General features: G+C 36.5%; 9 protein-coding genes and 4 non-coding genes across 16 annotated transcripts; 8 read left to right on the top strand and 5 right to left on the bottom strand.

Moving 5' to 3' along the window:
• Positions 1–973: 973 nt before the first annotated feature.
• On the top strand, positions 974–1,273 carry nssp-5 (uncharacterized protein; the record flags this gene model as incomplete). The annotated part of the gene is made up of 1 exon (NM_001083132.3): positions 974–1,273. The coding sequence occupies one exon, from the start codon at positions 974–976 to the stop codon at positions 1,271–1,273; it is 300 nt and encodes a 99-aa protein (NP_001076601.1).
• Positions 1,274–1,422: 149 nt separating this feature from the next.
• On the bottom strand, positions 1,423–4,600 carry D1007.10 (the record flags this gene model as incomplete). 3 transcript variants are annotated; one of them, NM_001025897.6, is made up of 7 exons in its annotated part: positions 1,480–1,633; positions 1,945–2,079; positions 2,491–2,580; positions 2,755–2,928; positions 2,978–3,125; positions 4,014–4,298; positions 4,349–4,600. In NM_001025897.6, the coding sequence occupies 7 exons, from the start codon at positions 4,597–4,599 to the stop codon at positions 1,517–1,519; spliced, it is 1,200 nt and encodes a 399-aa protein (NP_001021068.1). The 3 variants fall into 3 exon arrangements, with proteins under 3 accessions (NP_001021067.1, NP_001021068.1, NP_001021069.1); NM_001025896.3 differs by lacking the exons at positions 4,014–4,298; positions 4,349–4,600 and adding an exon at positions 3,171–3,639 and having other exon boundaries at positions 1,423–1,633; NM_001025898.5 differs by lacking the exons at positions 1,480–1,633; positions 1,945–2,079; positions 2,491–2,580; ... (1 more) ...; positions 2,978–3,125; positions 4,014–4,298 and having other exon boundaries at positions 4,348–4,599.
• Positions 4,601–4,696: 96 nt separating this feature from the next.
• On the bottom strand, positions 4,697–5,758 carry rpl-24 (Large ribosomal subunit protein eL24). Its single transcript, NM_058998.8, has 4 exons — positions 5,652–5,758; positions 5,329–5,430; positions 5,074–5,283; positions 4,697–4,821 (listed from the first exon to the last, which is right to left on the bottom strand). The coding sequence occupies exons 1-4, from the start codon at positions 5,730–5,732 to the stop codon at positions 4,735–4,737; spliced, it is 480 nt and encodes a 159-aa protein (NP_491399.1). The 5' UTR covers positions 5,733–5,758; the 3' UTR covers positions 4,697–4,734.
• Positions 4,890–4,999, bottom strand: mir-353. The gene has a single exon (NR_002333.2). It is a non-coding gene; the product is annotated as a pre-microRNA mir-353 (primary transcript).
• D1007.20 lies at positions 5,464–5,624 on the bottom strand. Its single transcript, NR_003379.1, has one exon. It is a non-coding gene; the product is annotated as a small nucleolar RNA D1007.20 (small nucleolar RNA).
• Positions 5,759–5,940: 182 nt separating the features above from the next.
• D1007.22 lies at positions 5,941–6,086 on the bottom strand. Its single transcript, NR_050076.1, has one exon. It is a non-coding gene; the product is annotated as an Unclassified non-coding RNA D1007.22 (non-coding RNA).
• 21ur-11631 lies at positions 6,085–6,105 on the top strand. Its single transcript, NR_050075.1, has one exon.
• A 262-nt stretch (positions 6,106–6,367) lies between these two features.
• Positions 6,368–7,000, top strand: rps-10 (Plectin/eS10 N-terminal domain-containing protein). Its single transcript, NM_058997.9, has 3 exons — positions 6,368–6,525; positions 6,578–6,764; positions 6,813–7,000. The coding sequence occupies exons 1-3, from the start codon at positions 6,382–6,384 to the stop codon at positions 6,929–6,931; spliced, it is 450 nt and encodes a 149-aa protein (NP_491398.1). The 5' UTR covers positions 6,368–6,381; the 3' UTR covers positions 6,932–7,000.
• A 62-nt stretch (positions 7,001–7,062) lies between these two features.
• tmem-39 (uncharacterized protein) lies at positions 7,063–10,165 on the top strand (the record flags this gene model as incomplete). Of its 2 annotated transcripts, none has more annotated exons than NM_001025900.5 (6): positions 7,063–7,314; positions 7,365–7,448; positions 7,500–7,684; positions 8,156–8,462; positions 8,848–9,210; positions 9,633–10,165. In NM_001025900.5, the coding sequence occupies 6 exons, from the start codon at positions 7,069–7,071 to the stop codon at positions 9,879–9,881; spliced, it is 1,434 nt and encodes a 477-aa protein (NP_001021071.1). The 2 variants fall into 2 exon arrangements, with proteins under 2 accessions (NP_001021071.1, NP_001021072.1); NM_001025901.6 differs by having other exon boundaries at positions 7,069–7,314; positions 9,637–9,660.
• A 106-nt stretch (positions 10,166–10,271) lies between these two features.
• D1007.4 (AD domain-containing protein) lies at positions 10,272–10,909 on the top strand. Its single transcript, NM_058995.4, has 2 exons — positions 10,272–10,442; positions 10,499–10,909. The coding sequence occupies exons 1-2, from the start codon at positions 10,289–10,291 to the stop codon at positions 10,849–10,851; spliced, it is 507 nt and encodes a 168-aa protein (NP_491396.1). The 5' UTR covers positions 10,272–10,288; the 3' UTR covers positions 10,852–10,909.
• A 223-nt stretch (positions 10,910–11,132) lies between these two features.
• nssp-4 (uncharacterized protein) lies at positions 11,133–12,267 on the top strand. The gene is made up of 3 exons (NM_001025899.3): positions 11,133–11,238; positions 11,801–11,896; positions 11,955–12,267. The coding sequence occupies exons 1-3, from the start codon at positions 11,187–11,189 to the stop codon at positions 12,053–12,055; spliced, it is 249 nt and encodes an 82-aa protein (NP_001021070.2). The 5' UTR covers positions 11,133–11,186; the 3' UTR covers positions 12,056–12,267.
• A 1,401-nt stretch (positions 12,268–13,668) lies between these two features.
• D1007.3 (uncharacterized protein) lies at positions 13,669–15,772 on the top strand. Its single transcript, NM_058994.4, has 4 exons — positions 13,669–13,980; positions 14,059–14,168; positions 14,289–14,454; positions 14,874–15,772. Exons 1-4 carry the CDS (start codon positions 13,673–13,675, stop codon positions 15,082–15,084), a joined length of 795 nt encoding a protein of 264 aa, NP_491395.1. The 5' UTR covers positions 13,669–13,672; the 3' UTR covers positions 15,085–15,772.
• Positions 15,773–15,834: 62 nt separating this feature from the next.
• On the top strand, positions 15,835–19,681 carry col-52 (Collagen triple helix repeat protein). Its single transcript, NM_058993.3, has 6 exons — positions 15,835–15,957; positions 18,093–18,234; positions 18,285–18,446; positions 18,521–18,940; positions 19,093–19,172; positions 19,564–19,681. Exons 2-6 carry the CDS (start codon positions 18,210–18,212, stop codon positions 19,657–19,659), a joined length of 783 nt encoding a protein of 260 aa, NP_491394.2. The 5' UTR covers positions 15,835–15,957; positions 18,093–18,209; the 3' UTR covers positions 19,660–19,681.
• The last annotated feature ends 338 nt before the right edge of the window (positions 19,682–20,019 follow it).

Genomic DNA, 20,019 nt, shown 5'->3' with positions numbered 1-20,019 from the left:
ATGAAGAGTTGTATTTTTTACCAAAAAATCGATAAAAAATTCCGCAGCAACAAAATATTGAAATTACAGTACTCCTTAAAGGCGCACACCTTTTCGCATTTAATAAAAATTTGTCGCTTCGAGATCGTACAAAAATCATAAAATTGTGCATTTTGCGGTCTGTAATTTCAAATTTTTGTTGAACATTTGTGTTTTCACGAAGAGCAGCCCAAAAACCCTTCTCCAAAATTCCTATTTCAAAATCTGAGCAAACATGGTCTCGCCCACCCCAAAATGAGATCCCATTTGTCCTAAGATGGGAAAACATGAAAAAAAGATCAAAAATTCAACAGGCTCCGCCCATACTTTTCTATAAATATCCGGCACAATTTCGAATTTTCTGAGAACTCTGTTATGAAATATTCCATTTTTTTGTAATCTTTTTTTTTAATTTTGTCAACCATTGTGACCCATATACATTTTTAAAAACCATCTTTGAAGAAATCTTTTAAAAATTTAAGAATAAAGAATATCTCTCCAGTTGTTTCAAAAAAAAACAATTTTGCGATTCTTCTCTAAAAACTTGTTTCCCTAAAAATACAGTACCCGGTCTCGACACGACAATTTTTCGTCATGTTAAATGAAAAAGCATGTGCGCCTTCAAAGATTACTGTACTTTCAAACCTATGGAACTTTTTTTTCAATTCGTCGCGTCGAGCGAGACCTGCCACCGTGTTTTGTTGTGAAAATATCGAAAATATAGTATTTAAAAAAATTCGAATTGGGTCCCGACACGATCCACGTTTCGAACTGGAACTCCAGGAATCCAGAAGGACTGTGGTAACGTAAAACTTGGGTGGGACCTAACAGTGTTTTTCTTTATTAATTTCCGTTCACCTTTTCTTCTTGAACTTCTCTGTAAATCCTTATACTCCGAAGTTTTCTCTCAAAATACCTAATTTCATTCATATTTTTCCAGTCCCTTCCACAAAAAATGCCTGGGCTCATCGGTTTGGGTCTTCTGATACTTCTCGGATTCCACGTCACCTACAGTACCCAATGCGATTGTAATTCATCCTGTGCAATTTATACGTCACCAGTTCAATGTGTCCGTTGTTGCACACATTATGTGAAACGAAGATCTCTCCCACTTCATCCCGCTCATCGAAAACGGCAGTTTTTGCTCACTGAAAGCACGAAAATCAAGCATCCGATATGGAGACGGCCTGTGGAACCAATGGTAGAAGAGTCATTGCCACGTTTAATTCGTCTTTTACTCAGAAAACCGCTTTAAAATATGGTTTCCCTCATCTTTTTTTGTTGCTCCAAAAATTAAATTAATCTTATTCTATAGTTAGATCTCAAATCTCTTTCTCATCGTTTTCCAATTACGGGTTTTGGAATTTTTGAAAATTCTTAATTTTTCATGCATAATTCTCTTCATTTCATTTCTATGTCTGCTTCTCTTGGATCTTGAATAACAAAATCATTTCAATAAATATAGTCAAATTGTTTATATACAACATACACAAATAATTTACAATAATTCGGTCGAACCGTATTCTCTCCCGTTAAGAATATCATCGATAACTTGGTTGGCTCCGATCGCGAATCCGAAGGCAAGCATTTTTCGATTAATCAAGAGACCCGTGATCTGGAAAAAGAAATCTTGAATTTCAAAAGTTTGACAATGTTAATCTTATTTTCGGGGTGAGACCCAAGACTGTGTTTTGCTTTCCACCAAAAAATTATTTTATTGCAAAAAAATTAATTATTGCAAAAATTGAATTGTACTAAGCTTCATTGCCATCTTTCTTCTATAAATACAAGTGGTTTTTCGAGTTAAAAAACTAAATTTTTCCTGCACAGTGCAAATTTCTAGATAACCCATAATTTTCGTTTGAAAAAACCGTTACTTTTCCGGAAAAATCACATTTTTCAATGATTTCTGACTTAATGTCTTACCGCATATAAAATATTGAGAAGAAAAGTGACGAAAACCGTAGAGGTTATGTAGATATTCCGGAAATTCAAATATTTTCCAATTCTTTTCTGGCTGTTCACAATCAAATCAGTAATCTCTTCGTCTGATAAGTGTTTCTGGAAAAAAAAAATTAAAATGTTTGATTATTTAAAAAAATTTAATTTTCAAATATTTTTGGCAAAATTTTTCCTCCGGTACACGGTCTCCCCACGACAATTTTGTTAAATGTAAAAGGGTGTGCACCTTGAAAAAGTACTGTAGTTTCAAACATTGGAATTTTCATCGACTTTTTAAAATTTATGTGTTTTTACTGTTTTTTCTCTCAATAATTGAATATACTTTAAAGAAAAAAATATGAAAAAAACGAAGAAAATTCCAAAGCCACTGAAGTTTGAAATTACAGTAATCTTTAAAGGTGCACCCAATTTAATTTAACAAAAATTGTCGTGTCAAGACCGGATCGGCGAAAAAATTGCTAAATTTGGCTTGAAGACCTTCAAAAATTCTTTATTTAATATCAAAATCACCTGTTCTTCAATATCATTCATTCGAGCAGTTGAAGTGCTTACTGATAGCCGACCGAGCACAAATAAGGATCGAACAAATACTCGATAGCTCTGAATAAATTTTAATTAATATTTTTCATTGAATTTCCGGATTAATTAAAATCAGGACCCTCACTTTTTGTTTTTTGGACGAAAAACACCAAAAAAATAATTTTTTGCCAAAAAAACCACAACCCTGATTCAGATTTGATAGTTATTCTGTCTCCCGTTTCCTTGCAGAATTACCTCCAAAAACAAAATAGCTGCATAATTAAAGTGAATAAACATGAAGCTAAGTCCAGCGGCTCCAAAAAGTATTGCAGCGAGTGCTGCGATAGAATTCATCGTGAAAAATTGCACAAGAAACACGGCTTGGCCTCGTATTCTAGTTTTTAACGGCCTTTGAACTAGATGTATCGTCTGAAAATGAACTGAATTAAAAAACATTTTGTTTTTCTTTTTCTGAAACCTTGACATATCGACTGAAAATTGTGTTCGTTGCCACGTGGCAGATTGCAATGAAACAGTACCAACAAGCGAATAATGTCAAATCGGTGCATCGAGAACGAAGGGCAAAAGTATCACGAACGTATTCACCGAAGTCGATGTAGTGTTTACTGAAATGGAAATATTTACCGATTTATTTACACTTTAAATATTACGGGAACACTAAATTCTGAAAATGCACATTACACAACGTATTCGACGCGACACAGTCTCCTCCAGTGGAAATCGGTTTGTTGGCGCACTTCTCGTGCATCGCGTGCAAAATTGAGAAATTACCGAAAACGTTTCAATTTACTGTTTTTCTTCATATTTTTCATAATATAAGCCTTGGTGGAAGATTACTTTTCAAATGAACATCAAATTCCACTAGAAAAATGATGATAAATATACGAAATATGAGAAAAACTCAATTTTTAGCGGTTTTTTCTTTTTATATCAGCGCTTTTATTTTTGAACCAAAATCAAAAATCTTTTTTTTCCACCTTGCCCTTAATTAGCTTTACAATTGATACGTAATTAAAAAGTTTGAAATCGATTTTAAACCCGTGAAAACTGAAGGAAATCACTTTTCAACGGTAAAATTTTCCCACGCTCACGAGAAACGCGCAAGCCCCCTTGTTGGGTCATTTCCACGTGAGAAGGCTGTGCGCGAAAATATTTTGTAGCGAAAACTACAGTAACTATTTAAATGACTACTGTAGCGTTTATGTCGATTTACGGGCTCGGGTTTCGACATGAGTAAAAATCGTTTTTTTTTAATTTACAGAATATTAAAACTTAGCAAAAAAAACTTATTACGAAGAAACGAAGGAAAGTAGAATATCGATGTCACAATTCGGAAAGAAATTCACTTCGAAAATCGACACAAGCACTACAGTAGTGATTTAAAGAATAACTGTAGTTTTCGTTACGAGGTATTTGCGCGTCAAATATGTTGCACACTACGAATTCTCAGAATTTTGTGTTCCCGGAATAACTTTATTTTGTCTGAAACTAACTTATCCGTCTGTGCAAACGGTGGAACTATGCAAAAGCACAGTACTGCGAGCTTTTCTTGTGTAAACTCTCTGATGCATCTCGCCCATTCAACAGATTCCGCATCTTCCAGCTGATTCAGCACTGACAATCTTTTAATGAGATTTCCCATTCTTCGAATCACCAGAAACCAGATCACTGTTAAACAGAATACCATAAAGCATGCACACATCACAAATCGTTTCACGAGAAGAGCTTCATCGATCACGTGCAGAAAAGGAACTTGTTCGCTTAGAAATCGAGTGAGACTGAATTTTTGAAACCATATTATCCTTTTTAATAAGTCCAGAAAACTAACTATCTTTTGCTGAAAAATGTAGTGAATTTTGCTTTCAAAATATCAAGATCTAAAGAGTCGTTTCGAACTAAAAGCCCACGATTCCTATTGCTGACGGTGACATCACATAGTTCATCGGAGTTGATGATCCCCTCGAGAGAATCCGAATTTAAATTCCTTATGTCTATCGGAATTTCTTCAATCAGTCGGTACATATAAATGGCGAACCCAACAGTAAGAACACTGTACTGGGCTATTCGAAGAGTCCTCATTCTAAACAAACTCAAATGAACAGATTCGGATAGTTCTGTTAAAATAATAATTTGAGAATACTTTTCTTGTTGGATGTCTTGCATTAAAACTTTAACGGTCAACAAAATTTATTACAATAACGGGACCGAGAACGTTTATCGCTTTCCTCCGACACGTGGAGCAGCAGTCTTCACATTCTTGGCGGTCTTTTGCTGGGTCTTTGGCTGAGAGGCCTTCTTTTCCTGAAAACCAATGATAAAGAATTGACAAAATTAACTTGTTTTTAAATTTCATGCATATGGTAAATTGTCGGACTTCACACGAGACATGCTTATTGATATTACAGCTTCAAATAACTTGAAGCAATAATACCAACACATGGCAATTGTGCCCGTCCTTTGCTTTTGCAATACTTCAACACTCGTAAAATCACATATACCTTACAAGCTCTAACAGCATGCTAAAGTTTATAATAAATATTGTAGAAAGTTTACCTTGTTGGCAGCAGCCTTGGCGGCACGGACAGCCTTGTTGGCATCCTTGGCGATCTTAGCGGCTTGTTCACGCTGTTGGCGACGGAAGTCTTCGGTCTGGTTTCTCTTGGCAAGGATAGCATCAAGGGAAAGTCCAGCGACGGCGCGGTTAACAACCTGGACGGACTTCTTGGTCTTCTTTCTGGTGACTTGCTCTTGTCCGTGGGTTCCCTGTAAAATTACCAATTTTCAACTGCGTTTAAGGATCTCAAGTACCTTCTTGTTCTTGATTCTGTAGAGGACAGTCCATCTGATGTCACGTGGGTTACGGCGAAGCTTGGCTCCCTTGAGTGCCTTTCCACTGAGGAAGATTTGGACCTGAAATTTGAATAAATAAATCATGAAACGGTAGTTTGTCGCACTCAACACGTGGCATGCTTAACGATGGTATAACTTCTAAAAACTAGAAGATATAGCACCAACACATACATAAGGTGATTATGCTTTACTTTTGCAATACTTCAACACTCGTAAAATTACAATATACCTTACGAGCTCTAACAGCATGCTAACGCCTTTCAAAGAGAAACTGAACTCACCTTTCCGTCAGTACGGACAAGTCTCTTTCCGTGTCCTGGGTGGATCTTGTATCCGGAGTAAACGCAGGTTTCGACCTTCATTGTTGATAGGCCCTCGCTTGACGAATCTGAATTTCAACATTTTTGAGATAAATTTAGGATAAAGTAAAATCAACGACAATTATCAAGGATCTGTTTGTAGCTTATAAAAATAACGAATTTAATTTCCAATAATCAATTATTCCCAAAATTAAAACATTCGTGAACAAGGAGTTGGGATAGGCCTCGAAAAAAAAACGAAAAAATTCTTTCCTCTCTTCAAAACTCCTCTAATGCAAAAGATAGGGGCGCTACGCAGCAAGAGTACGGTAACACTCGTTTCGGCTGTGCGAATTTAACCAAAATCACTTGTTTCTCTGTGTCGCTGCGTGTGTGCCCCTATGTAATGCATTAGTCGGAAGAATTTCGTTGTACCTCTTTTCTTTCAATTTTTTTTTCCAAAATCCCGTTTCTTTGAAAATTTAGTGACTTATTGTGTTAAAAAAGTGAAAATTTATACTCTAATAAGCAATCAATCCTGAATTTCCAGGTGGAATTCTGTTGAGTCCCAAAAATAATGCATCTCAATCGATTTTTCTTGTTTCTGCCCTACTTTTGAAGATTCCTCCAATCGCCAAAAAATCTCTTCCTATTTCGTAAAAAATTGTGCATTGTTATAAATTGTGTATTTGTTTCAGAACTTGCGGTCATCATGTTCATCCCGAAAAGCCACACCAAGCTCATCTATGAGTACCTCTTCAACGAGGGAGTGACTGTCGCCAAGAAAGACTTCAATGCCAAGACTCACCCAAACATCGAGGGAGTTTCCAACCTTGAGGTCATCAAGACTTTGAAGGTGAGTTATTTTTCCCATAATTAAAAAAATCAATAATCTATTGTGATTACAGTCTCTTGCCTCCCGCGAGTTGGTTAAGGAGCAATTTGCCTGGCGCCACTACTACTGGTACTTGACCGACGCCGGAATCTTGTACCTCCGTGAGTACCTCGCTCTTCCAGCTGAGATCGTCCCAGCCACCATCAAGACCAAGCCAAGAGAGATCCGTGTCCCACACGAGGATAGAGCCCCACGCGCCGGTAAGTTTTGTCCTACAAGTACTTTTATTGATTGCTGAAAATATTCAGCTCAAGGCGAGAAGGGAGACCGTGAAGCCTACAGAACCGAGAAGGTCACCGAGGCTGGACCAGGAGGAGCCCCAGTCTACAGAGCCGGATTCGGCCGTGGAGCCCCACCACCACAATAAATGTTATTGTTTTTCTAATGAAATTGTTACATCAAAAGTTGAATTAATACAATAAACAAAACGGTGAATTTTCCATCAACAAGTACATTGTCACTCTGCCTAGAATCGTAATACATTTTGTGGAATTTAAGTAAGATATGCCGCCTCGAAGACGAGTGCCGGCACCTCCACCACAAGCTCCTTCCGTGCCAGCTTCAATCCCAAGAGCGAGTGGTGTAACGCTTTCCGTCCATCCTATATGGCCGGATATTCAGTTCACACAAGGAGAGCTATTTTTCGAATGCACTTTGTTTTTATATTCAGTATTGGCTTTATTTTTACAATATCTGAATATATACAAAACTCTTTGGTGGCTTCCGAAGTCGTATTGGCATTATTCACTTGTAAGTGTGAAAAAGGATAACAGGAAATTCAATATGTCCATTATTTTCAGAAATTCCATCTCATAAATCCATATTTCCTGTCATGTGTTGGCCTTTTACTTGGCTGGAGGGTAACCGTCTGTTTCTGGAAAACGGTAATGCCTTACATTTATTAAAATAGAAATCAATAATAAAGAATTGTGCAGATAACTGAAGTGATCGCCACAATATCCGCCAACCAGTCGCAGTTTATTCAGTCGAGCCTGATGATTGTAGAATATGCAGCAATTAAAACACCAGTGATGACACTGATCATTACGAGCTTCCTTTTCAGTTTTAATCGAGTCTGTCACGATTTTCCGAGTAGATCTGTGCTTTGGTTTTTATTTCCGTAAGTTGTCGGATTTTTGCAAATACACAGTCAAATTGACCTATTGCGCCATCTTGTTTCAGCATTTTTTATTAGAAATTAGTGTCAAAGTATAGAAAATCACTTTGTTTAAATATATTAAAATATAATTTATTTCAGTTTAAACAAAGAAATGCTTAAAAATGACCTGAAAATTGCAAATTTGTCGATTATCGAATTATCGAGCATTGTTTTTAGGCAATTGACAAGTTTCAGGACATTTTTGTGCATTTTTTGAGATGCTTACATTTAAATGAATGATATTTTAAAATAAATAAAGTGATTCTCTATTCTAATGAAAGCTTTTGGAACAAAATGGCGCAATTGGTCATTTTGGATAATCCAAACATCGATAAAAAGACCAATTAATCCAACTCATAGAAAAGTTAATAAAGAATCGATAAAATTCAACTTATTTAATAAATTATTTAATATTTAATAAATTTGTTTCAGAATCTTATTCTACGCCTTCATTTTCCGATCTGAAATCATCGGATGGCTCGGACGGTTCCGTGAACAAATTGGAAAATGGCGACGACGAGAAATCGAATTCTCAGATGTTTGTGAACGTCTTTCGGAGTCACCACCTGCCCAAATTGATTTAGAATCAGTATTACACATGTGCAGTGATAGTCCAGCTCAAATTCGTGAAGAGATTCAAGTTCTTATCGATGACCTGGTGCTCAGAGTCAAAAAAAGCATATTTGCAGGAGTTTCCACAGCGTTTCTCAGTATTATGCTTCCATGCATTTTCGTGCCCGTAAGTGCCTTCAGTAACCTGTACACAGAGAAAGAAGCGGAACTTAATTTCGCAACCCTGCGGCACGGTCTTTTGATTTTTTTTTTCAATAAAATTTCGATTCTGCCTGTTTTATTTCCTTTTTTGATTGGAAATTTTATTAATTTTAGTTCTTATAGGATTTTGAGGATATTTCATGCTAAATTGGTTGTAAAAACATGAAATATCCTTAAAATCTTATGAGAATTATTCAAATTTAATAACATTTTCGTTCAAAAAAAAAAAAAAAGGCAAAATCTGAATTTTATTTTCAAAAAAAGCAACAAAAAGCCGTGCCACACGGTTAAGAAACCCCGGCTTTTTTGCAAAATTCACCGATCGATTACTAAATTCAACGATTTTTCAGTTCAAAACAAGCCAAGGAATCCCACAAAAAATCCTCATCAACGAGGTATGGGAATGTCAACTTGCAATTGTCGTCGGATTGACTGCCTTCTCTCTCTACGTGGCATATCTATCTCCTCTAAATTATTTGGATCTTCTACACCGAGCAGCTATTCATCTCGGATCTTGGCATCAAATTGAAGGTCCACGAATTGGCCATACTGGAAGTATGAGCTCGGCTCCAACGCCATGGAGCGAGTTTTGTCTCTATAATGACGGAGAGACTGTTCAAATGCCGGACGGCAGGTGCTATCGAGCCAAATCTTCGAATTCGATAAGAACTGTGGCCGCACATCCGGAAAGTTCTCGGCATAACACTTTCTTTGTAAGTAATGTTTTGAAATTGAAATTTATACATTAACGTATAAGAATTAATTCGGAATAATTAAAACACGGCCGTGTTGTTTCAATATTTTTTAATTTTTTTTTTCATTAAAAATTAGTGTCAAAATATAGAATATCACTTGATTTATCAGAGAATATTATTCCAATTTACTAAAGCGTTTGAAAATAACATGACATCATTTTTTAGGACTTTAAAAAAATTCAACTGCTTCACCTTGACCAAATCTTATTTTCAGATAGATTTAGTGATTTTCTTTATTTTAACACTATTTTTAATAAAAAAAGTAATTTTGTAGTATTACCGAAACTACATAAATAGCTCTCCTTTCTCGAAAATTTTAAATTAAATTAGAAAACTAAACGTAGTAAACGTTTCTAAATTCCCATTAAAAAAATTTCCAGAAAGTGCTCCGAAAACCGAACAATCTGATCAATATCATGTGCTCGTTCGAATTCCTGCTGATATTCATTCAATTCTGGATGCTTGTGCTCACCAACGACTGGCAACACATTGTCACCTTCGTGTTGCTCATGTTTGCGAATTACTTGCTCTTCGCCAAGCTTTTCAAAGACAAAATAATTCTGAGCCGGATCTACGAACCTTCTCAAGAGGATCTTCTCCTTATGCATCAACTTCAACAAGAACGATAATTGCTCAATAATTCTGCCTCTTAATTATTAATTTTCATTCAAAACTTTGAAACAAAAAAAAAGTCCATGTAAATTTCAAAATATCATCATTCCTTCCCCCCAACATCTCGGCCCCTTGCCTTTCAATTCGTGATGACTGGTTCATTTTTTATCTTGTCTCCCATGGGTTTTGGTTGTGGTACTACCCAATTGTGATTTTTCCCTTTTAATCTGTATTCTGTGTTCATGTTTTCCATTAATTTTGAATTGTACTAAATTATAATTGCATAATACTTTCGAATGTATGTTTTTTCAAATTTTATTTTCGAGTTGAATTGAACGGCGATTCTCCCTATTATAATATCTACGATTTTTATTGAGAACCAATTTATATTTCAGCAAAATTTACAGATCTCAAATCTAAAATGATGTCTAATGATCAAATTTGGGACCTTCTCGGACACCAAATTCAAATTGAACTTGACACGGGTGACGTCAGAAGACAAGAATCTACGACAGGACACTTGATGACAAGGGATCCTGTTAGCCAATCGCTATTAATTGCGAAAATTGAAGAAAATTGTAAGAATTATTATTTTTAGTTAACAAATTCGTTTCTTCATTATCCAAAATTCCAGCTACTTCAATTAAATCGATTGAATGGATACCAAGCTGCTCCGTGAAATCGATCAGAAAACTTAAAAATACCGAAAACCCGGAAATCCACGTGGCAATCGAGAAATACTTCGAGAATGACGGAATAGAAGGCGGTAGCAGTGGAGCTGAAGATTCAGAGGAAGATATCAAGAAGAGAGCTCATCGAGTGGTTAACTATCTGAAATCTCATCATTTGGATGTGGTCGAGAAGCCTAATGGCACATACATCATCGCTGGAACTGTTCGATTTGAGAGACCCTACCATAATGCAAACCTTTATTGTGACATTCCAATTGTACTGAAACGAATTTTGAAACTTGTTGAAGAAATCTAATGATATTGTGTTGCCATTAAATTAAATAATTCAAATAATAAAAGTTTTCTATTCTTCTATTTCTATTCTCAAGGTTCTTCTGCAAAACTTCTATAAGTGCAGGAGCGATCTTCGAATGTGCGTTTTCACGAATTATCCGGAAAAATTTCGAAATTTCTCTTTCAGCTCAACAACCTATGAATGAGCAATCATCTTTTGACAATAGATGTACGTTATTGTTGTTGGGGAGGCACTTTGACGACTACTAAACGATATAAAATTCTTTTCAACAAAAAAAAACTAAAGTCCGAAGACATAGTCATTTCTCTTTTTTTTCAGTGTTTTAGCCGTCAAATATGGTTCTGAACTACCGAGTGTTTGCTTTTCTATTGCTTGTTTTAATTTTGGGTAAGACGAGTATTAATTTCTGAAAAAAATTGAATTCTTTAAAATTCAGTTTTTACAAAAAATGTAATTCACAATAAAAATGCCGACCAAGGTCCTGGCACGAGCGAAATTTTCTCAGCTACCGTAGTAGTTCCTACGAACATTTTTGTTTCAGATGCGAAATTTTGCATTGTTGCGCAAAATACGGTACCCGGTCTCGAAAAGATAATTTTTCTAAATAAAAACGAGGGTGCGCCTTTAAAGATTACTGTAGTTTTGAAATTTTGATGCTGCGAAATTTTCGTTGATTATTCCTAACTTTTAAATAAAAAGATACTCATTTATCAACAAATAACTAGAATAAAACAGAATAACTCGTAATTTTATTCGATAAATTATGTGAAAAATATGAAAAATCAATATTTGTTTTTTAGGCGTGGGTACGGTAGCGAAAACGTTTTTCTCGTGCCAGGACCTTGATTAGCAATTTCGGACGGATTTTCACATGGTTCTGGCATAGAAAATCTAAAATAAAAACAAACAAACATAAAACAACATAATTTTCATCTGTTTCCATTTCCAGAGAACGCGTCAGCTTCCGAACAAGCCTCCACTAATGACGTGGCAACTGGAGTGTCTGGTGAGAAGCCTGATGTCATTATCAAACTGATAAAAAGAGGTAAAATAGTGTGCCTGAACATGATTTGTGATAGAATTTCAGTAAAATTGATTTTCAGGCGCCGCGGAAAGGCTTTCCGATAGTTCGAATGAGCAGCCGAGAGATAAGAGGAAGAGCAGCAGCCGGAAGAGCAAGGGACGAAAAGTTGGAAAAAAGTGAATAATTAAATAATCTAAAATGATTTAAAATTTATTTCTATTATTTTTTTAAAAAATAATTTGATTGTAATTCTGATTTTTTCCTGCAGTTTTATGCAAAGAACGTTATAAAAAATAATATTTTAAATGTCAGGAAAATCGAGCTCAACTACAGTAACCCAAATGGATAAGAACCCTGAGTCAAAACTACTGATAAAACCACGTTTTCCGGAGGCGCTTGTGAACATTTTTATCATTTTTATTATGCGGTTCAGTATGACATACATTATAGATAGATTGACACTTTCTGTTCACTGAACACAAATTTTTAATTATTCCTGTAGTTTTTTTTGCCCTTTGAATTTTTACCTACCTACATACCTACCTTACCTAGTTTTTATCTAGTTGCGGAGTCATATTTTTGACAGAAAAGACCGGTACCAGGTCCTGACGCGATCAAAGAGTACTGTAGCTTTCTATTTTCTATTTGGTTTGTCATTTATTGCTCTCAAAAAAACTTGCTAAGGCGCACACTAGAAATGCTTCCGGTCTCGTCGAGACCTGTTACCGTATCTTTGAATCGTAAGATACCACATTGTTGGAGGACATCGGACGTTGTGTGAAACTTTTCAAAATTGACCTCGAAAAGTAAGGATAAAAAACTCGGAAATCCTAGGCTGAATTTTTATCCTTTTTGTATTTTTTTAACCAATATTTTATAAAATACCCTCGTCCCAGCTTTTTTAACTACTTGAGAAAAAAGTTAATTAAAGGTTGAAATTTAAAAAATTTTAAATTAATGTTTTTCTGAACGAATTTTGGCCTAGAAATCGTGTGGTGGCTTAAGATATAGACATACGACAGGGGGCCTTGAAGGCTGAAAGGCAGACAGGAATTTATTGATGCCTACATAGAAACTCCCTCTCTAGAAGTTTTTAAAGAAAAAATCTCAACCGAATTAGAAATTACCCTCCTCTATTCAAAACGTTTTTACCCTCAAAAAAGTTTCAAATTCTAAGAAAAACATTTCTTTCGAGCTTTTCATGCGTATGCATACACACACACAAACCCTCTAATTACTTATCATATCACAGATCGCATAGCTCCTTCATCTTCCCCTCCCTCCCTCTCCATATTTTCTTTTATATTTTCTGACAACACCTTCGACCAGTCAACCTAACAGAATATATCGGTTGCCAAGAAACGCGAGAGAGGGGAAAAGAGCTCTCGTAACAGCTAACTGAGTTAGGTTTTGCTTCGCTTTTTTTTGCTGATTTTTATATACTTTGGTTCGAGCTTTTCAACTTTTTTGTTTCGTATTGACTTTGACCACTTTGTTTAAAAATACATCTAGTTTAGAGTCAAATTGCTGAGGATATTTGAAATTCGCGCGCTATTGAGAATTGTGCCGACCAATCAACAGAGTTCACTTTGTCCTTCGTGTACTGCTGATTGGTGAGCGCAATTCTCGAGCGCGAATTTCAAATTCAGAGGACTTCTAAAGGTAGAGTAGTTAAATTCCAGAAATGTCAAACTAGTGTACTTAAAATGCTTTTTAAAGGTTGAATTTCGTTATGAGACCTTTCGAAAATTTCTTTGAAAATCAACACCTCGCCAAGTCTCTAAAATTTTCAGACAAATGTCTCCAAATAGTCCATCCTCATCAATATGTTGTTGTTCTCGATATTTCCGAAGATCTTCTTCTTCCCAACAACAACAACAACAAAATCTTGAAAATATTCAAAGTACTCAGTTAGAACCAATTGAAATCAAAGTAAATGGTCAGTCACATCTGATGATTCCTCACGTGGCAATTCGACCATCAAATACCCAACCAGCTCAAACTGCGATCGCAGAAATTCCAGTACCTCTGGCGACAGATACCTTGTCTGAAATTAATGTGGATATTTTTGAGACCGCTAGAACTTCCAGGACGTTTTCTGATGGGTAGGTATTTATCACTTGGGCCAAAATTTTGTCTGAGTAATATGACCAATTCTAAGAAAATTCTGAAACAGTTTACAGGAAGCTTCATCCAATGAAAGATCTAATTCGAATGATTCGAATTGAAGAGGGTCTCGACGTGACACCACGACCTGATCCATTACCACTTCAAGTATCCGCTGTTCAACCAAGTAAAGCTTCCACTTGAAAGTTTGTCATCTTGTCTGCAAATTTTCTAAAATTATTTTAGCGTTTATTTTATTTTATTTATTCATTAAATGATTTGCTAGCAACAAAAAAAAAGTTTCCAGGTTCGTCGACTGCTGTTCAAATGCCAACAATTCCCGAAATACCAGAAATTCCTGAGATCAGGAGGAAACATTCGAAACCACGAAAAGCAGTTTTCAATGAGGATGGGGATATAACTACAAGAAGTATAGCAAGTCATCCCAGAGAGAACCATTTGCCCGTTTATACGTAAGTTTTATATTATGTGGTACATGATGACGTCACGCACGATTTTCTACACCAAAATAACTGAAAAACGATTGTGACGTCGTAATTCCGAGATGTAAAATATTAAAGATAGGAAAAATCGCTTTGAACGAAATTGTTCCTTGTTTCGAAAATTTAAATTTTAACATTTCATATGAAGTGAACATATAAGTTAGTGTACCTCTATAAAATACCACTGTTACGTGTGACGTCACCCATATTGGGGATCAAATGGAGACCCGGGCTGAATCTCTCAAAAAAAAAAGAAACAAAGAAATTCGAAAATTTGAAGTGAAATTTTTAAATAAAGTTTTTTGAAACTAAAAAAAAACGATTTGAAAACTTATATTTTTTAATATTAAATTGAACTCGAATTTTTATTAAAAACATTTTTGTTCCAGAATAACCAATTCTCGCAAGCTATCAGCGGAAAGTATTGGTGTTCCAGTCGCAACAATCCCGCAATCACATTCTCGAGCTATGGTCCGTTCATCTCCAATCACTCGCCAAATAAATTCAGCACCTCAAATAATCACTGCTTTTGTTGCGTTTACCTATGCATGCATTACAACCATTTTCACATCTTTTACTAATTTTTTTTCAAAAAAGTGAGCCAGTTAAAGAGTTTGTAGTTATGTTATTTCAAGTGATATAAAAAAGTTATCAACTACAAAAGTGTAGAAAATAATTCAACGTGCACTTTTGTAGTTGATAAATTTTTGAAAGCACAAAGGAAAAGTAGCAAAACTTTAACAAATTTTTAATAGCCTAAAAATGTCCCAAAAGACCAAATTTCATGTTGAGAATTCTCAAAAAAACATTAAAAAATGTTTGAATTTTTTTTTGAGAAGTCTCATTATCAATTGTGGGATTTTTGAACCATTTTCAGTCTATGGAACAATATTGCTACTTATCTTAAAAATGAACCTAACTAACTTTTTGAATGTGCCAGTTTGAATAGTTAGTTTGTATAATATAATTATCAAAAAAAAAAACATATTAAAATTCCAATTATCATTTGCCAAAGCCAAGTTTGCCATTTTCTTTCTTCCCCAGTAGGATATTTGTTATTCTTTGGGTACACCCACTTATCCTGTGATTTCGATGTTTCTTCATAATTGTCATATCTTTCCTTTCCCTCTTCAAAATAACTGTTACTTCTGGTTTTTTGTCGGCTTGTAACTATAGCTAACTGTGGTACTTTCCTTTAATTATCTACTACCACTTTTCCCTTATTACTTTCTCCATCTTCCTCCCACTTTCCGTAGATTCCTCTAGGTTGTCCATATAAACGAAAACAAATAAATGATTTTTTCGACACTATTTATTAATTTATTGAATATGCAAACTAAATCATTAATTCTCACAGTTTACCTAATCGGATTCACTACTATATCGATAATTTTCGCGCATTTTTTCTCTAAAATGATTCACGAAATTCATGGACTTCAGAAAATGGTCGCAGTGGAGATGAAGGAGTTTTCGGTAAGTTAAAAAATTTAGAACAAGTTTAAATCTCATTTAAATATTTATAAGCTTATCAAAATTTTAAAAGTACGCTTACTATGCTTCAAGTATTTTCATCTGAAAATTATTTTTTTATCAAAAATTAAAACTTTCTAAACTTTGGCAATTTGCCAATTCATTAACTGAACAATCATTACTTATATATAAAAAAATAATTCCGTTTGTTCCATAGTTTGTAGTCTATGTAGTCTTTGTAGTCTGTGACGTCACACCCAAAGTCACTGAGAATTGTGGGCGGGGTCTGTCATCCTTCGTGGTGAGACCCATCGTGGTGAGACCCATCGTGGTGAGGCCCATCGTGGTGAGACCCATCGTGGCGAGACCCACCGTGGTGAGACCCATCGTGGTGAGACCCGTCGTGGCGAGACCCACCGTGGTGAGACCCGTCGTGGTGAGACCCATCGTGGTGAGACCCGTCGTGGTGATACCCATCGTGGTGAGACCCACCGTGGTGAGACCCATCGTGGTGACACCCACCGTGGTGAGACCCATCGTGGTGAGACCCATCGTGGCGAGACCCACCGTGGTGAGACCCACCGTGGTGAGACCCACCGTGATAAGACCCGTCGTGGCGAGACCCATCGTGGTGAGACCCATCGTGGTGAGACCCATCGTGGTGAGACCCACCGTGGTGAGACCCGTCGTGGTGAGACCCATCGTGGTAAGACCCATCGTGGTGAGACCCATCGTGGCGAGACCCACCGTGATAAGACCCGTCGTGGCGAGACCCATCGTGGCGAAACCCATCGTGGTGAGACCCATCGTGGTGAGACCCATCGTGGTGAGACCCACCGTGGTGAGACCCGTCGTGGTGAGACCCACCGAGAAAAATATTTTGGCGGGAAATTTAAATTTTCTGTGAAAAATATTTTGGCGGGAAATTTAAATTTTCTGTGAAAAATATTTTGGCGGGAAATTTAAATTTTCTGAGAAAAATATTTTGGAGGGAAATTTAAATTTTCTGTGAAAAATATTTTGGCGGGAAATTTAAATTTTCTGAGAAAAATTTTTTGGCGGGAAAAAAGAATGTTCCAGAACTTTCTAGAAAAATCGAGAAAATTCTGGAATGTTCCAGAACTTTCTAGAAAAATCGGGAAAATTCTGGAATGTTCCAGAACTTTCTAGAAAAATCGGGAAATTTCTGGAATGTTCCAGAACTTTCTAGAAAATCGAGAAAATTCTGGAATGTTCCAGAACTTTCTAGAAAAATCGGGAAAATTCTGGAATGTTCCAGAACTTTCTAGAAAAATCGGGAAATTTCTGGAATGTTCCAGAACTTTCTAGAAAAATCGGGAAAATTCTGGAATGTTCCAGAACTTTCTAGAAAAATCGAGAAAATTCTGGAATGTTCCAGAACTTTCTAGAAAAATCGGGAAAATTCTGGAATGTTCCAGAACTTTCTAGAAAAATCGAGAAAATTCTGGAATGTTCCAGAACTTTCTAGAAAAATCGGGAAAATTCTGGAATGTTCCAGAACTTTCTAGAAAAATCGAGAAAATTCTGGAATGCTCCAGAACTTTCTAGAAAAATCGAGAAAATTCTGGAATGTTCCAGAACTTTCTAGAAAAATCGAGAAAATTCTGGAATGTTCCGAAAAATTGAGCTTAGAGCTTTAGAAGAGGTAGTTATTTGGGAGTTGATGGGGGATCAAGTCAAGGTACTGTAGTGGTACTATAGGGGTACTGTAGGTATACGGTAGGGTTACTGTAGTTTTGGAAAATTTGACTTTTTGTCCTTTGAAGAGATATTGGGTTAGGAGTCGGTGGAGGATAATGTCAAGGTACTGTAGTGGTATTGTAAGGTTACTGTCTTGGTCAAAAAGTAACAGAAAGTTTTCATACTGTCTGTGAATTTTTGAAACATGCATGTCGTAGAAAAATACATACATGTAACAGTGCCAGTAAACCGCGTTTTAAGTGTTTCAAGTTTTTTTCATGATGAGAAATTTTTTGAGTGATTGAAGGTATGTGTGTCAAACACTTTTAATGGTGCCAGTCGTTGCCCGCGCCGTAGGCGCGGTCAGCGGCTGGTTTGAAAAATAAAAAAAAGGTTGTGTATATTTTGACAGAACTCCCACTCTCATAACTTTTCAGTATGCCTCAAATGAAGCTTGGAACGAGATTAACCTTCTGAAAACTCATCGAAGATTCCGGCGTTTTGCCACTTCGTACAGAACCCAACAGTACGATCCAACTCTTTATGTCCAGAAGATGGTTCCTGCGGACACCTATCAAAGTAGGCAGAAAATGCTGAAATTTTATGATTCATTTATGAAACCTTTTCAGGCGTTCTAGCATCAGAACATCATCTTCCAGATGCGGTTGCGGCAGTTGATGGAAGCTCACTGGGTTCTATAAATGGGGTGGATGTGAGGAAAAAGGAGAAATTGGTGAAAAGTCGAAAGAAGTTGGAGAAAAAGAAGAATTATTTGGAGATATGTTTGGCAGGTATTAATGGAAGTAAAAATATTTCATTTGAGATGCCACGGGATACCACTTGACCTAATATGAAAAATTTCCAGATTGCCAACGAAAAAGTAAAAATTGTCCAGAAGGCCCACCAGGCATCCCTGGAAAACCAGGAAAAGACGGAATACCAGGTGAACCTGGAGTTAACGGGACTAACGGGTTCTCTGGAATCAGTGTTCTTGTTGCAAATGGATGTATTCAATGCCATATCGGGAAACCGGGGCCACGTGGCAAAAGGGGGAAACGAGGAAAGAAGGGAAAAGACGGGAAAAATGGAATATCGGTGAAAGCGGTGATTGGATTACCCGGGCCAACTGGGGAGGTTGGATGGCAAGGTTACCCGGGATTTCCTGGACCAGTTGGACCAGTTGGGCCACCTGGAAATAATAAAAATCGATATATTGGTCTACCGGGGCCACGTGGAAGAGCTGGACGAAAAGGATATCAAGGAGCACAGGGAAATGCGGGATTTAGTGAGTTACTTGTTTTGTTGTTGGAAATCTCCTTGATATCAAAGAAGAGCGCCGACCAATCACCGACGAGCAGCGGGCGTGCCCGGCGTCGTTGATTGGTCGGATTATTTGCGCGCGAGTTTGAACTGACATCAATGCTAATAAATTTTTAGTTTACAACACCGGGATCATTGGTCCTAGTGGACGATCTGGCAAGAATGGATTGAATGGAAGGACTGGGGCAACTGGGCATGTAAGTGAAAAATTAGTAAATTATTTTGTGATATAAATATTCACAAAAATTTTTTAAAAATTCTCTAAAAAACGGAAAATTTTGAAGGAAAATTGTTATATTCTTTTAAAAAATCAATTAACAAAATAATAGAGAAAACCATTTTCTTTCTGGAAAACCTCTAGAAAGTACAATTATTTTGTCAGTTGACAATTTTCGGCTAAAACTGAAGGCATAGGCTGCCAAAGTTGAGCAAAGACATACTAAATGTTTCACCTTTAAGTGTAACTTATTCTTGTCTTGTACCTAGCTAAAGCACACAAAAATTTTAGTGAAAATTTTACTCAAAAGTTTGGCACATTTAAGGCAGGCCCAGCAATTTTCAGCCGATACATTTTTTTCAAATTTTCAGCCAGGACACACGGGCCGTCCCGGACGAGATGGAAACTACTGCGAGTGTCCGCCAATGTCGCGACGAAATCCATTTTACAATTTGTTGTCAGCTTAATCAAATAAACAATTTGACATCATCTGTTGTGTGGCTTCAATTTGATGTGATTGCGTGTAAACTAGACCCTAATTTACCGTATACATTTGGGAGGGAGGAGGGTGGATCCCCCTCCCCTCCCCACGCGAAAACACTTAGGAAATGAGATGTCAAGTGCGCTCTAATACCAGTTGGATACAATATGACGCAGAGTTTTTGGTAGGATTTAGTGAGAAAAGAAGTGAATTGAAATTGCACAAACATGCCTGCAAGGAGACCTACGCATGCCTGCTGTTTTACATCGAAAATTGATTGCAATGAAAAAAGAAGTAGGTAGAACACCAGAATTAACGCCAAAATTCAAAAACTAGGCGACAGGCA

The sequence above is a fragment of the Caenorhabditis elegans genome, chromosome I, assembly GCF_000002985.6.
Source record: "Caenorhabditis elegans chromosome I".
NCBI classification, from domain to species: Eukaryota; Metazoa; Nematoda; class Chromadorea; order Rhabditida; family Rhabditidae; genus Caenorhabditis; species Caenorhabditis elegans.
The sequence above is the reverse complement of the archived record's forward strand: the minus strand, read 5'-3'. Positions and strand labels throughout refer to the sequence as shown.